At 53.8% G+C, this 13474-nt stretch overlaps 4 protein-coding genes across 4 annotated transcripts; 3 read left to right on the top strand and 1 right to left on the bottom strand.

Moving 5' to 3' along the window:
- Positions 1-506: 506 nt before the first annotated feature.
- COL26b_009647 (uncharacterized protein) lies at positions 507-3077 on the top strand (the record flags this gene model as incomplete). The annotated part of the gene is made up of 1 exon (XM_053182368.1): positions 507-3077. One exon carries the CDS (start codon positions 507-509, stop codon positions 3075-3077), a length of 2571 nt encoding a protein of 856 aa, XP_053033646.1.
- A 308-nt stretch (positions 3078-3385) lies between these two features.
- Positions 3386-3951, bottom strand: LSM2 (U6 snRNA-associated Sm-like protein LSm2; the record flags this gene model as incomplete). The annotated part of the gene is made up of 4 exons (XM_053182367.1): positions 3386-3417; positions 3486-3588; positions 3691-3838; positions 3938-3951. 4 exons carry the CDS (start codon positions 3949-3951, stop codon positions 3386-3388), a joined length of 297 nt encoding a protein of 98 aa, XP_053033645.1.
- A 421-nt stretch (positions 3952-4372) lies between these two features.
- On the top strand, positions 4373-5698 carry COL26b_009645 (uncharacterized protein; the record flags this gene model as incomplete). The annotated part of the gene is made up of 3 exons (XM_053182366.1): positions 4373-4491; positions 4545-4881; positions 4931-5698. 3 exons carry the CDS (start codon positions 4373-4375, stop codon positions 5696-5698), a joined length of 1224 nt encoding a protein of 407 aa, XP_053033644.1.
- Positions 5699-6170: 472 nt separating this feature from the next.
- Positions 6171-9833, top strand: COL26b_009644 (uncharacterized protein; the record flags this gene model as incomplete). Its single annotated transcript, XM_053182365.1, has 1 exon — positions 6171-9833. One exon carries the CDS (start codon positions 6171-6173, stop codon positions 9831-9833), a length of 3663 nt encoding a protein of 1220 aa, XP_053033643.1.
- Positions 9834-13474: the final 3641 nt, after the last annotated feature.

Here is a 13474-nt window from a genome sequence, read left to right as displayed (position 1 = left end):
CGAGTCGATTCCATTTCTTTGGGGTCTTCCGCAGATACTCATGCTTATTACACAAGCTTCGGAACATAGTGTCCTCGGTATCTTGAAGCGACGTGCATCTAATGTCTTGACCTACGTTCAAGACCTAGTTATGAGTACACATGAGAATGATGATTGAGGAGGTTATTGGGCGTGTTTAAGTGGATGCATAAGGAATGAGCGCGGACTGGTCCACTTAAATTTTGGGGGGCAAGGGTGTTAATTGCTCACCTACAGTGCCCAAGCACGAGACTGCGCGCCCTGTACCCCAGCGCAGCGCGAGGACCCCGCGACTTGGGCGCGTCATCAACTTTTTGATACCATTGACCTCAATATTCTTACGATTCAACACCGAACCCTTGGCAGTTGCCAGTCCCTAACAACGTCGTCGCTCCTCTAAGAGCAGGTCAAGCAACCTCGACTGAGCACATGAAATTGCCTTGAAGAGCATCCGAGCAGCAAACCTACTTTCCAACAAAAGTGGCAAGATGGGCCCACCGTCGTCGGCAGCTCGAAAGCGGCCTACCGCCACTCCGAAGAAGAACTTCACCAAGGTTCCGCCTTCGAAAAAGCCTGCGAGGCCAAATGCCAGCATCCTTAGCTTCTTTCAAAAGGCCGAAAAGCCTGAGCAGACCCTTTTTCTGGATGGTCAAGAGAAGCTAGTGGTCCAAGCCGCCGACGACGACGATGAGCCAAACATCTACGACGCCGAGCCATGGGAGGAGGATAGATTCAACGAGGTAGAGTCCTCGGTCAAGAAGAGAAGGTTGAGTCAAGAAGAAAACCAAAAAGAGACAGAGCGATCGAGTCCAAAAGCATCCAAGAGTCCCGTCGCCTCCGAACCCGCACCATCGTCACCTACAGAGGCAAAGCCAACCAAGAAGGCGCCAGGAAAGCGCAAGGGCCCTTTTTTGGACGAATCTGACAGCGAAGAGGGAGAGGATGCAGACGATACTTCCAAGAAGCCACTTTTTCTCAGCGCAATTCGTAACACGGTGCCCATTACGGCCCCCATCAAAATGGAAGAGAAGGATGCGACGCCACCCGCGAAGGAGACGAGCTGCCCCCCGCCGCCACTGAAGGTTGAGGACTCGATCGACAATGAATTTGCAAATGTTGACGAGTTTGGTGACCTAGACGACTTCCCCGACGACGAAGACTTTGGAGGCGAAGAATATCGAATGATGCAGTTTATGCAGGAGCAAGCCAGGCTGGAAGCCGAAGCAGAAGCTGTAGAAGATGGCGACCATTCTGGTGATGACATTCCCGACCCTGTTCGATCAAGCGACGCCATGGTGGCCAACTGCCCAATATGCGACGGGAGCCTTGCAGGAATTACGCCCGCAGAAGCAACACGACACGTCAACGCCTGCCTCGACGGCAATCCGATACCCCTCCCTCAGCCTAAGCCAGCCAAGAAAGACCAAGTAGCGAAACCCCCGATTCTCGACCCGCCAGAAGTCAATAAGCGCTTTGCCCGCGCGGCCGTTCCGCGAGCTGGCCAAGCCAATCCCTTCAACATCGGGGAGACTGACAACAAGCCCAAATCCGCATTCACAAAGTTGATGTCGGGCCATGCGGAAGATGCGGCTTGGGCAGGAGCTGCTGCGGCAGAGCACTCTGCGCGCGGCAAACCCGCATATCAACGCACCTGTCCGTTCTACAAAATCATGCCCGGATTCTACATTTGTGTGGATGCATTCAGGTATGGTGCGGTCAAGGGGTGCAACGCCTACTTCCTGAGCCACTTCCATAGCGACCACTATATTGGGTTGACTGCCAACTGGACCCATGGACCTATCTACTGCAGCAAAGTTACCGGGGACCTCGTGAAGATGCAGTTGCGAGTCGCCGCACATTGGGTTCGGCCACTTGAATTCAACGAGACGGTTGATGTTCCTGGCACCGAGGGTGTTACTGTCACTATGATTTCCGCAAATCACTGCCCTGGGAGCTCCCTATTTCTGTTCGAAAAGACAATGGGAAAGGGACCGTCCGCGAGAAAGCAGAGGATTTTGCATTGTGGCGACTTCAGAGCTTGTCCAGCTCAAGTTGCGCATCCCTTGCTCAAGCCAGAAGTGCAAGACTCGATCTCAGGAAAGACTAGGCAACAAAAAATTGACGTATGCTATCTCGATACGACCTATCTCAACCCGCGCTACTCTTTCCCTCCCCAGAACGACGTTATTCGGGCATGCGCGGAACTCTGCACATCGCTAGCTCCTGAGCAGAATTCTGAGGACAATGCCTGGGACAGGGTCAATAGGGAGGCAGGTACTGACACAGTCAGCAAGTTTTTCAGCAAAACCAAGATAGATGGCGAAACGACCAAAGCCAAGCCGAAGAATGCCCCCAAGGAACGCCTGCTCGTCATCTGCGGCACGTACTCGATCGGCAAGGAGCGCATCTGCAAAGCCATTGCCCAAGCCCTGGGCAGCAAGATATTTGCTTCCAAGTCCAAAATACGCATCTGTTCCAAGCTTGGAGACCCAGAGCTTACGGCACTAATGACAGACAACCCCCTGGAAGCGCAGGTCCATATGCAAATGCTCATGGAGATCCGAGCCGAGACGTTGCAGGACTATCTCAACTCCTACAAGCCACACTTTAGTCGAATCGTTGGGTTCCGCCCTTCTGGATGGAACTATCGACCACAGGGTGCAGGCAAATCGGTCTCGGCCAACACGCAGCCCGGCACCATTCCAACTACCCAGATTTTACAGGGCAGGGCATGGAGGTCACGTTTTGGGGCCAAGGACTTTGTTGCTCAGCGTGGCAGCACGAAGGAAGCTATGTGCTTTGGGGTGCCATATAGTGAGCACAGCAGTTTCAGAGAGCTAGCAATGTTTCTAATGGCACTGCGGATTGAGAAGGTAGTGCCAACGGTCAATGTCGGGAGCGAAACGTCCAGGAAGAGGATGAAGGGCTGGACTGACAAGTGGTTGGCTGAGCGAAGGAAAGGTGGTTTGATTCGTCCCCTAGAAGGTGATGAGAGTCAATCTAAGGACGTTGTGCTTTGGGACGGAAAGGATAGTCGCGGAGGCGGCGTTTGGTGGTGATCAGTCGCTCGGTGCATAGACAGAATTTAATGAATAATGAGCACGAGGCATCTGCGCCCAAATCGAATCCTTGAAGTGTGGTTCATTTCATGGGTTCTCGGCTGGATATCAAGCTGTTCTACCCTTCCTGCGTCCATATCATCTAGTCGGATTACCCCAGACGCCATGACCCATGTTTAAATACCAAGAGGATTTGAAGCCGTAGCCTTTAGTCCTATCTTTCGTTGGCCGGCTTTTGTAGTGCCCCGACCACGTAATCGTAATTCCTTGGGTTCCATCAAGACTACATCTCCAGCGGTGCTGACTTTTTATTTCGCCTTTGCTGACTGCGCAGCAGCCTCTGTAGTACGTATTAGTACCACCCTTGCGGCCGCTGCAGGTGAACCGGGGAAAATCATGCGGACTCACCTCTCCGCGTCGCGTCCTCCAGAAGAGGGACATCTACATGGTTGGCGGGCAGATGGACATAGCGCACGACGGAGCCACGAATGAAAACGTTCTTGACGGAGCTCTGCGAGTCTATGTTAGCAGGGGGGGGTCTGTCATCTGGCAGCATGACTGAGAGTGAAAAGACAAGGCCGAGGCTGAGAAGTGGCCACAGAGGGTGACTGACCAGGTGCGGGTACTTCAGCTCCTCAACGACCGAAATGTCATCTAGTTTAATGTTGAGATACTGGTCAACACTCTTGAGCGTGCCGCGGATCTGGATGTCGTTCTTGAGCTCGACGGTGACCTCATGGTCTATGAGCGTCTTGAAGAAACTGGCGGGGTCAGCGCGTTAGCTGGCGGCATATTGACGGTTTTGGGGGCGCAAATGGTGACAGAAACTTTTCTTGTTTGGATGAGTTGCAGGGGCATACCTGAAGAAAAGCATGGTGGGCGGTTGGGTTGAGTGCTGGTTTCGATGAGCCGCTCGGTGAGGTCGTGATGCTCGAGCTTGAATGCGAAGGTGTGGGGGCCTGTACTGTGTATGATACAGTGCATACAGTGTGATTCGGGCGTTGATTATGGTGGTCATACATGCTGAAGTTGCTTATTGGTGTGGCTGGTGGAGAACACATGGAACTTGCGACTGGGTGGCGATTGGCCACTTTCACTGAGTCGGCGAGTCCGTCGAGGGGAAAGAGCAGCCTCAACCTGAGAATGACAACCACATTCATTCGTTCATGAACCTCGTCCGACCCCCTCTCAATTCTCGTTTGATACCCGTCTGGTCTCTGTTCGTCGCTGCGTATGGTTTTTTTGATTAATCGCGACAACGCATCTCGACCGAGTCCTAAGACTGGGCATCCAATATGTCCCTGGCCCGGGTCAGTGAATGGCGAAAGTTGCCCCTGAGTCTGGCAGAGCTTTGCATCGACACAACCCTACGATGCGGCCAGTCTTTTCGATGGCGCAAAATCAATGATGAATGGTGAGCATAAATTTTTGTCAAAAGAAAAGTCTGCAAGCTAAAACCTTAAACAGGTGCTGCACGCTATACGGGCGCCTCGTCTCACTGAAGCAAGACCCGACTCACCTGCATTACAAAGTGACCTGGCCAAAGAAGCCCGTTTACCCGCTGACGCCGCCCGTTGCTGACGATGAAGCGGATGGCGATGATACGGAGGAGTTGTTGCGACATTACTTGAGTCTGAAATTGGATCTTAAGTCCCTTTACGAGCAGTGGTCTGAAGTAGACCCCAACTTTCGCGAGAGAGCACCGGAGTTTGGAGGGGTTCGCATGTTAAGCCAGGATGCGTGGGAAGCGTTGATCTGCTTCATTTGCAGCAGTAACAATAACATCTCGAGGATATCGCAGATGGTATGTTCAATGATTACACCAGCGAATATCTCCACTAACGGCGCTGTAGGTTCACAAGCTTTGCACACACTATGGCCCGCTTATTGGTCACGTTGGAGATGAAGCCTTTCATGATTTCCCCACGCCAGAAGCTCTCACTGGAACTTCAGTAGAAGCTCACCTGAGGGAGCTAGGTTTCGGTTACAGGGCAAAGTACATTGCGCAGACGGCATCAATCGTGGTGAACGATCGACCCAAGGGCTGGTTCGAAAGCCTGACCAACCCGGAGAACCCGTGTTACCGGAAGACGCCAGAAGGCGCCAAGTTGGCACAGTGCACATACAAAGAAGCTCACGAGCAGCTTCTCCAGCTGTCCGGCGTTGGGCCGAAGGTGGCAGACTGCGTGTGCTTAATGGGTCTGGGCTGGGGTGAGGCCGTGCCGGTCGACACTCATGTGTGGCAAATCGCTCAGCGGGACTACAAATTCGGGAAGGTCAAGACCAAGACATTCAACAAGACCATGTATGATGCAGTTGGAGATCACTTCAGAGGCCTCTGGGGCAAGTACGCTGGATGGGCTCATTCTGTGTTGTTCACGGCCGATTTGAAGACATTCTCTGAGCGCACCGTTAAGAAAGAGGAGGGCGAGGCAATGACAGTGAAGAAGGAGGTTAAGGTTGAAGAAGATGCGCCGCTATTAGGCAGAAAACGGAAAGTTGTGAAGACGACTATTAAGGTCGAGGTTGAGGAAACGCCAGAGGCAGCGCCGTTGGAGTCATCGCCAAAGCGGAGGAAGACGAGATCTCAAACAGTCAAGAGAATCTCGAAGTCGGCGTGATGAGTCTCACGATTCTCAGTCTCATTAAATTCAGATTCCCATTTTACCGTTTCGCATATCCTTATATCTAAAGTGGAAATAAGTCAAGAAAAAAAATATTATGTTCCCCAACAACGTCACTTGCAGTATTTTTATTGAGCAGTATCAATTCCCGAAACAAGACACATCTAGTAACGGAATAAAAATCAATAAAAGAAATAAAAAGTGCCGTCGTTTTTAAACATCTTCGTGGTCGCGATTTTCTAGGTTGGAGGTCCCAACCTTCTAGATTCGGGTAAAGCTCGGGTGCAGGTGGCGTCGGAAATTTTGCCTGGTCGTGTACGTACCGCGAAATTGCAAACTCTCTTGCGACTCTTTGCTCCCCTTCCAGCCTCATCAGCAACAAACAACCATCACTGATGAGCTCCGTCATCGCCGTTCGACCACTTGCACCTTCACAAGTGACATGAAGCAGCAATACCCATAATTCAAAATGTCTGACGCAGACTTCGAGACCGTCCGGAAGCTCCAGGCGGAGCGCAACGCTGCTGCCGCCGCGAAAAAGGGTTCGCGCAACTCGGACAACCAGCGAGCCGACACCAAGCAGAGCCTCACCGAGAGCTTCGACACCGACCTGTACGATCGCAGCAATGGCGTCGACAAGTTTGCGGGATACAACACGTCCATCCCTACAGGTGATGATGATGACGACGAGATGGAGGGCGCTGACAACACGCGACGCCTCGTCGGCCAGTACACGGCTTCACGTGCCATGATCGACGAGTTCGCCCGTGGTGATGGCGTCGAAGAGGATGACCCCTTGGCAGGCCGGGGCGAGCGTAGCAACCGAATCACCGATCGCGAGACCGACTACCAGAAGCGACGATTCGATCGTGTCCTCACCCCGACTCGAGCCGATGCCTTCGCAGCTAACCGCCAAGCCGGCGCCGCCGAGGAGGGCACTAGCTACCGCGAAGTCATGGCGCTGCGCGAGCTGGAGAGGGAGGAAGAACGCGTCCGCCGCGCCATCCAGGCCAAGGCTGAGGGTCTAGAAGAGGAGGACGGCAACGTGGCCCCGGCGACCTTGAAGGACGGCGATAAGGAAAATGCTGAAGCTGGGTCGACCGAGGCTGTTACGGCAGGCCGCAAGCGAAAGAAGAGATGGGACGTCTCGTCTACGCCAGCTGATGATGAAGCTGCTCCCCAGCCTTCGGATCCTGTCAAGTCCAAGCGATCGCGATGGGATCAAACACCAGCTCCCGCCGGCATGGAGATAGACGCGCCCAAGAAGCGATCTCGTTGGGATCAGGCACCATCCGCCACGCCTATGGGAAACCAGGGACTTGCGACACCGATGCACCCCTCACAGTCAGGCAGTGCTGCCCTGCCTACGACCTTCGGAACCGACATCTCTGGCCGCAACATGCCCTTGAGCGACGAGGAACTGGATATGCTCCTCCCCGGCGAGGATCAGGGATACAAGGTTCTCGAGCCGCCTCCGGGATACGCTCCGATACGCGCGCCCGCACACAAGCTTATGGCCACGCCGGCACCGCAGACTGGGTTCATGATGCAGGACCCCGATTCCGTCAGGCTCAGCGGCAAGCCCATGCCAGCCGAGATTCCAGGCATCGGCGATTTGCAATTCTTCAAGGCTGAGGATATGGCGTATTTCGGTAAGCTGACCGACGGTTCTGATGAGAACAGCCTCAGCGTGGAAGAGATGAAGGAGAGAAAGATCATGAGACTGCTCTTGAAAGTCAAGAACGGTACTCCACCAATGCGTAAAACTGCCCTGAGACAGCTCACCGACAATGCCAGGCAGTTTGGAGCCGGTCCGCTCTTCGATCAGATCCTCCCCTTGCTCATGGAGAAGACGCTGGAGGACCAGGAGCGCCATTTGCTCGTCAAGGTTATCGACCGTATTCTCTACAAGCTAGATGATCTCGTGCGACCGTTCGTCCACAAGATTCTCGTTGTTATCGAGCCGCTGCTCATCGACCAAGACTACTACGCTAGAGTTGAAGGTCGCGAGATTATCTCCAACCTCAGTAAAGCCGCTGGTCTGGCCACGATGATCAGCACAATGAGACCAGATATTGATCACGTGGATGAATACGTGCGAAACACCACCGCCAGAGCTTTTGCCGTGGTCGCGTCAGCACTTGGTATTCCTGCGCTTCTGCCGTTCCTCCGAGCCGTTTGTCGAAGCAAGAAGTCATGGCAAGCCCGTCATACCGGTGTCAAGATCGTTCAGCAAATCCCCATCCTCATGGGTTGTGCTGTTCTGCCACACCTCAAGGGATTGGTGGACTGCATTGGTCCCAACCTTAACGACGAACAGACCAAGGTCAGAACCGTCACCAGTTTGGCAATCGCAGCCCTCGCTGAGGCTTCTAGCCCCTACGGTATCGAGAGTTTCGACGATATTCTCAACCCGTTGTGGACTGGAGCGCGCAAGCAGCGTGGCAAGGGTTTGGCCGGTTTCCTCAAGGCTGTGGGTTACATCATCCCGCTTATGGACGAAGAATACGCCAACTACTATACCAGTCAAATCATGGAGATTTTGCTCCGCGAGTTCTCGTCCCCAGATGAGGAGATGAAGAAGGTTGTCCTGAAGGTGGTCTCCCAGTGCGCTGGCACTGACGGTGTCACAGCAGGTTACCTCAAGGAGCACGTGTTGGACGAGTTTTTCAAGAGTTTCTGGGTGAGGCGAATGGCTTTAGACAAGCGCAACTACAAGCAAGTCGTCGAGACGACTGTCGACATCGGTCAGAAGGTTGGAGCCAGCGAGATTCTGGAGAGAATCGTGGTGAATCTTCAAGACGAGAGCGAAGCCTACAGGAAGATGACGATCGAGACGGTCGAGAAGATTGTTGCCAGTTTGGGTGCGGCAGATATTGGCGAGCGTCTCGAGGAGCGCTTGATTGACGGTATCCTGACCACGTTCAAGTCACAGACTGTGGAGGATATCGTTGTGCTGAATGGCTTTGGCTCCGTTGTCAACGCCCTCGGTACGCGCTGCAAGCCATACCTGCAGCAAATTTGCAGCGACATCCTGTGGCGACTCAACGACAAGTCTCCAACGGTGCGACAACAAGCAGCCGACCTAATTTCACGCATTGCTATGGTCATGAAGCAGTGCGGAGAGGACGCTATGATGGGCCGAATCGGTGTCGTGCTTTACGAATACCTGGGTGAAGAGTACCCTGAAGTTCTCGGATCTATCTTGGGTGCCCTGCGATCCATTGTCACGGTGGTCGGTATCTCCCAGATGCAGCCTCCTATCAAGGACCTGCTGCCTAGACTTACCCCTATCCTGCGCAACCGACACGAAAAGGTCCAGGAAAACACCATTGACTTGGTTGGTCGTATCGCTGATCGCGGGCCCGAGAGCGTCAACGCTCGCGAGTGGATGCGTATTTGCTTCGAGCTGCTCGACATGCTCAAAGCACACAAGAAGGGTATCCGTCGTGCGGCCAACAACACGTTCGGTTTCATCGCCAAGGCCATTGGTCCTCAGGATGTTCTTGCTACCCTGCTCAACAACCTTCGCGTCCAGGAGCGTCAGTCGCGTGTCAACACCGCCGTTGCTATTGGCATTGTCGCCGAGACTTGCGCGCCTTTCACGGTTCTTCCCGCGCTGATGAACGAGTACCGAGTGCCCGAGCTCAACGTCCAAAACGGTGTCCTCAAATCGCTGTCCTTCCTCTTCGAATACATTGGCGAGATGGCCAAGGACTACGTCTATGCCGTTACACCTCTTCTCGAAGACGCACTCATCGACCGTGACCAAGTCCATCGTCAGACCGCCGCCTCGGTCGTCAAGCACATTGCGCTCGGCGTTGTCGGCCTCGGCTGTGAGGACGCCATGGTCCATCTCCTCAACCTGCTCTACCCCAACCTCTTCGAGACCAGTCCACACGTCATTGACCGTATCATCGAGGCTATTGAGGCCATCCGCATGGCTGTCGGTCCGGGCGTCGTCCTCAACTATGTATGGGCAGGTCTCTTCCACCCAGCTCGCAAGGTTCGCCAACCATACTGGCGACTCTACAACGACGCCTACGTCCAAGGCGCCGATGCGATGGTGCCATACTACCCCAATCTCGACGAGGAGAAGGTCGACAGGCCGGAGCTGGCCATCATGTTGTAAGACAAGTGGACATCTCTAGACGAAGTGTGGAGGCACACGGAGGCAAGCGTGGGGTGACACGGGAGGTTGATTCATGGTTGGTTTCAAGGTTTTCTACGTACGATATCAAGACACAGATCGCGGCAGGGCGGGGGTGTTCCAATTTAGAGGGAGACAGCCCCGAGATGAGAGGATGAAAGGGAGGGGCAGCAGCGAGCAAGTAAGCACAGCTTGAAGCAAGCCGAGAATGGGAACTAAAAAGGGAACAACACTGAATAACGCGTGTTGTGTTGTTGTGTTACGGGCGCAAGGTAGCCCATTGTACTGAGTCATAATACTCGATCGTGTAGACTTCTTGTAGTTGGTGGAGCATTACCAGCGGCGTTGGGCAGAATAATCACGAAAGCTTTTTTTTAAACAATTCATTTATACTATCCTATTCAGCGAGTATGCCTTCTCTCAAGTCACGATGTATCTTGGACATGTTGCTCTTGTACATGTGTTGTGTCGTGTGTATTTTGTACTATATGCCTCAAGTTGATAATGACTCAAGCGATGCTATATGGATCGTATATTGACTATAAAAGCAATGTAAAGTGGACTGATGGCATGGAGACGGCACCGACAACGAATCGGACCCGGGGCAGCGCGTCTAGGATCTCACGATGTCTGCGTTGCAACAGGGAAAAAAGTTGCGCGAGCGAGAGCGCGTGAGTTTCCTTCGGTTCGCATCGCAGATGGAGCCAGCCAGAAAAGTCTCGAAGAGTTAGTTGCAAGCCAACGGAGAGCCGAGAGAGTGCAACACCCGCAGCTGGCCGAGAGTCCCATCCATCCAGCCAGCCTCCTGTCCCCATCGTTCATCCCCGTTCTCGGGTACCCATCCCCTCCTACCGGCGTCGACCCAGCAAAGTGCCAAAGCAACGCCCGCGTTTGAGGTCGCTTTCCCCGGGATCCATCACCGTCACGACGCGTCCGTGTTTACTGACGCCGTATGCGGTGTTGCGGTGCCAATTGTGGAGAGAGAGAGCGCAAGGAAGCTACGGTTACGCTGTCTCCTTATTTTTTTTCTTTTTTTCTGTTGTTGTTCTTCTGCCAGCGGTAGCCTTGCTTCCGGCCAGGCACAGCTCACGTGCTGCTGGGTTCTATCTACATGCGAATTTTTCACGTTATAAAAAGAACACAAAATCTCGCGTACGGGGAATGGAAGGATGGCTGGATGGGATCATGGATCCACGGAAGGGAGGTTTGTCTGCGTCTCCCTACGAGGATGAGAGATACGGATAGGAGACAGGCCACTTTTTCTCTCTCTTTCCAACGCTGTATATCCTGGATGTTCCTCCAGGCACCGAAGGGAGGATAAAAAAAAAAAGGTTGAAGGTACTTTCTACTCTATTCATGCATTCTTACTTTCCCACCGGCATAATGTTACCAAGGAAGACAAAGTTCCCCTTTCCTCGTTGGCGATGATCTGCAAAGTCCTTCTGTTCCATGTGTTGGCGTACCTATTCGTACTTCAGTCACTGTACATACACGTCGATAGGGTGTATGTGGTGGGTCGCGGAAGAAGAACAGTTTTTCCCCCCTCCCCATCGCTGGTGTGTTTGAGATGTCTTCGGAATGCAACTCTCCTTCTGGGTGGGCGTGGTTCAGGGGCTGGATTACCTAGGTACCAGCCAGCCCGGGATTTTTGCGTTGCAGTTGGATGAGGTTGCAGTTGCTTTACGGATACCTTCTTAGGTGCACCCGTGGGGAACATTTTGGCGAACATCCCAAGCTGACCACTGCTCCGTCCCTCCCCCTTCTCCGGACGGAGAAAAAGATGCGAGATTCAGGTGAGTCGACACGGGTAGATTGTCGAAGCCGTTCTGTAGTGTATTATATGGAGGAAAGAGAACGGGAAATCCTGTTTCAAGAGACAGAGCCTCAAAATGATGCTGGCTTTCGCCGACTTCATCACAAAACATTGATATTCTCTTTTCTCTATGGTCAAGTAAACTTTGAATTTCTTTGCGCATTGCCTGTTTCGGGGGCAAGGCGTCGGCATGGGAAAGTGACATTTCGGTTTTGTTGCCTCCAGCGCTAGTAAACGACATGGAGGGGAGGGGCGCCTTTGTTGGCCGTTTTCGTCCAGTGTTCTGCCATCGGGCGGGCGCATACCTCAGTGAGGTGAGCTGTTTGTGTTGGTGCTATGGCAGCCAGCGTTGGTGGCTACGGCACCGCAAGGTAAGGCACGAATACCTACACACCGCAAACTGACTTGACTGACTTCACTGGGCTGCTTGGCGGCCAACAAGCCCACCTCGGCTCCGTTTTCTTCTTCCTACGTCGTCTTCTGACTCGCCTCATTGCCCTGCTTTGAGCCCAGCTGGTTTGCCGGGGATTTTGAGTCGCGAAAAGAATAACGGCCGCGAAGGCGTCGTCGGGCGTTTCTTTTGGCGCAAAAGGGTCCCTGCGGGGGATCTGCAAGCCCGCATCGGCCGACGATAACAGAGTTGAGGCTAGCTGGTGATAGTTCTGATCTGTCTGAGGCGTTGCTTGAGGCGCTAATCGCCCTGTCTAACTACTTGCGCACGCCGTTCTCAAGTTTATAACCTCTCAAGTAGATGATCGACAGCATTCCCGGGGTGGTGCAGGTCATTGCAGGGCCCCCGAACTCCTTTTTCTCGCTGTCGCGCAGGTCCGTCCAAGTAGCCGTCAGGAAGCCAACCATCACCAACACAGCAAGCCCTGTCTCGGTGACCTCGGCCAAATTCACTGGCAGAACCAGGATTCTCCCCTGGTTTGACTGGCGAATCTTGGAGAGGATATCTAGACATCTGTCCTAGACAGCCACAGCGGAAGCCGGCGAGGTTTGAGTCTTCGAGACCTTCTTGCTTCATTTGCATTCCGGTTGCGTTCAACAGCATGTAAGAAGGGAAGGGCCTGTTTAGGGCGCAAGGTACGCAGTCAACCGGACCACCGTGCCGTGTCTCATCTGAACAAAGAGTGAACGGGCGCTGTGCTCTGCCGCAGCCTTGCTGGGACGACGCGCCGTTTATGAGGGCGTGCGGCCATCAAGATCGATCCCATCACTGCAATACCCGCTGGCACGGGTGCCCCTTCATGCTGTGTACTGACTCCTGACACAACCATGGTAAATCTCAACCCGCGGATGCGGTTTCGCACCCGGAAAGTCAGCCTTGCCTGCGCGTGTCGTCCCATGTGTAAGGTCAACGATCGTCATAGATCGTCGCCGTCATGTTGCTGTCGTCCCCTCTTCCCACGAGCTGTCGACTTCTTCCACGCATGGTCGAGACGCTGATCCGGAAGCTTCCTCCAACGCTCCAGAAGATCCTTCGGCAAGACGAAGGTCAGGAGAAGGCTGCAAGGTGCACCCGCGGAATTTGGGCGGAAATACCAATTGTTTTTAGCAATACCCCTAGCTTGCGTCACTAAGAAACATTGTAGCGCGACGAGATCATCCTAGAGGCGGTGGACCAAAGGAAGCTGGCTGTGCTGAGGAGCCAGCTCAACCACCTAGCGGCCGGTCGGGCGCCGGGGCTCTCGGAAGCTTGAGGTAAGGTTCTCACCGGTCGTCGCGGGCTGGCGGCTCAGCCTGTTGCGCGTCGTCAGGCGGCAAAGATGGCGCTGGGGTGCGACTCAGGTGCTCGTGTTTGTCACCG

Source organism: Colletotrichum chrysophilum, assembly GCF_026319265.1.
Source record: "Colletotrichum chrysophilum strain AFK26 chromosome Unknown scaffold_95, whole genome shotgun sequence".
NCBI lineage: Eukaryota > Fungi > Ascomycota > Sordariomycetes > Glomerellales > Glomerellaceae > Colletotrichum > Colletotrichum chrysophilum.
The sequence above is the reverse complement of the archived record's forward strand: the minus strand, read 5'-3'. Positions and strand labels throughout refer to the sequence as shown.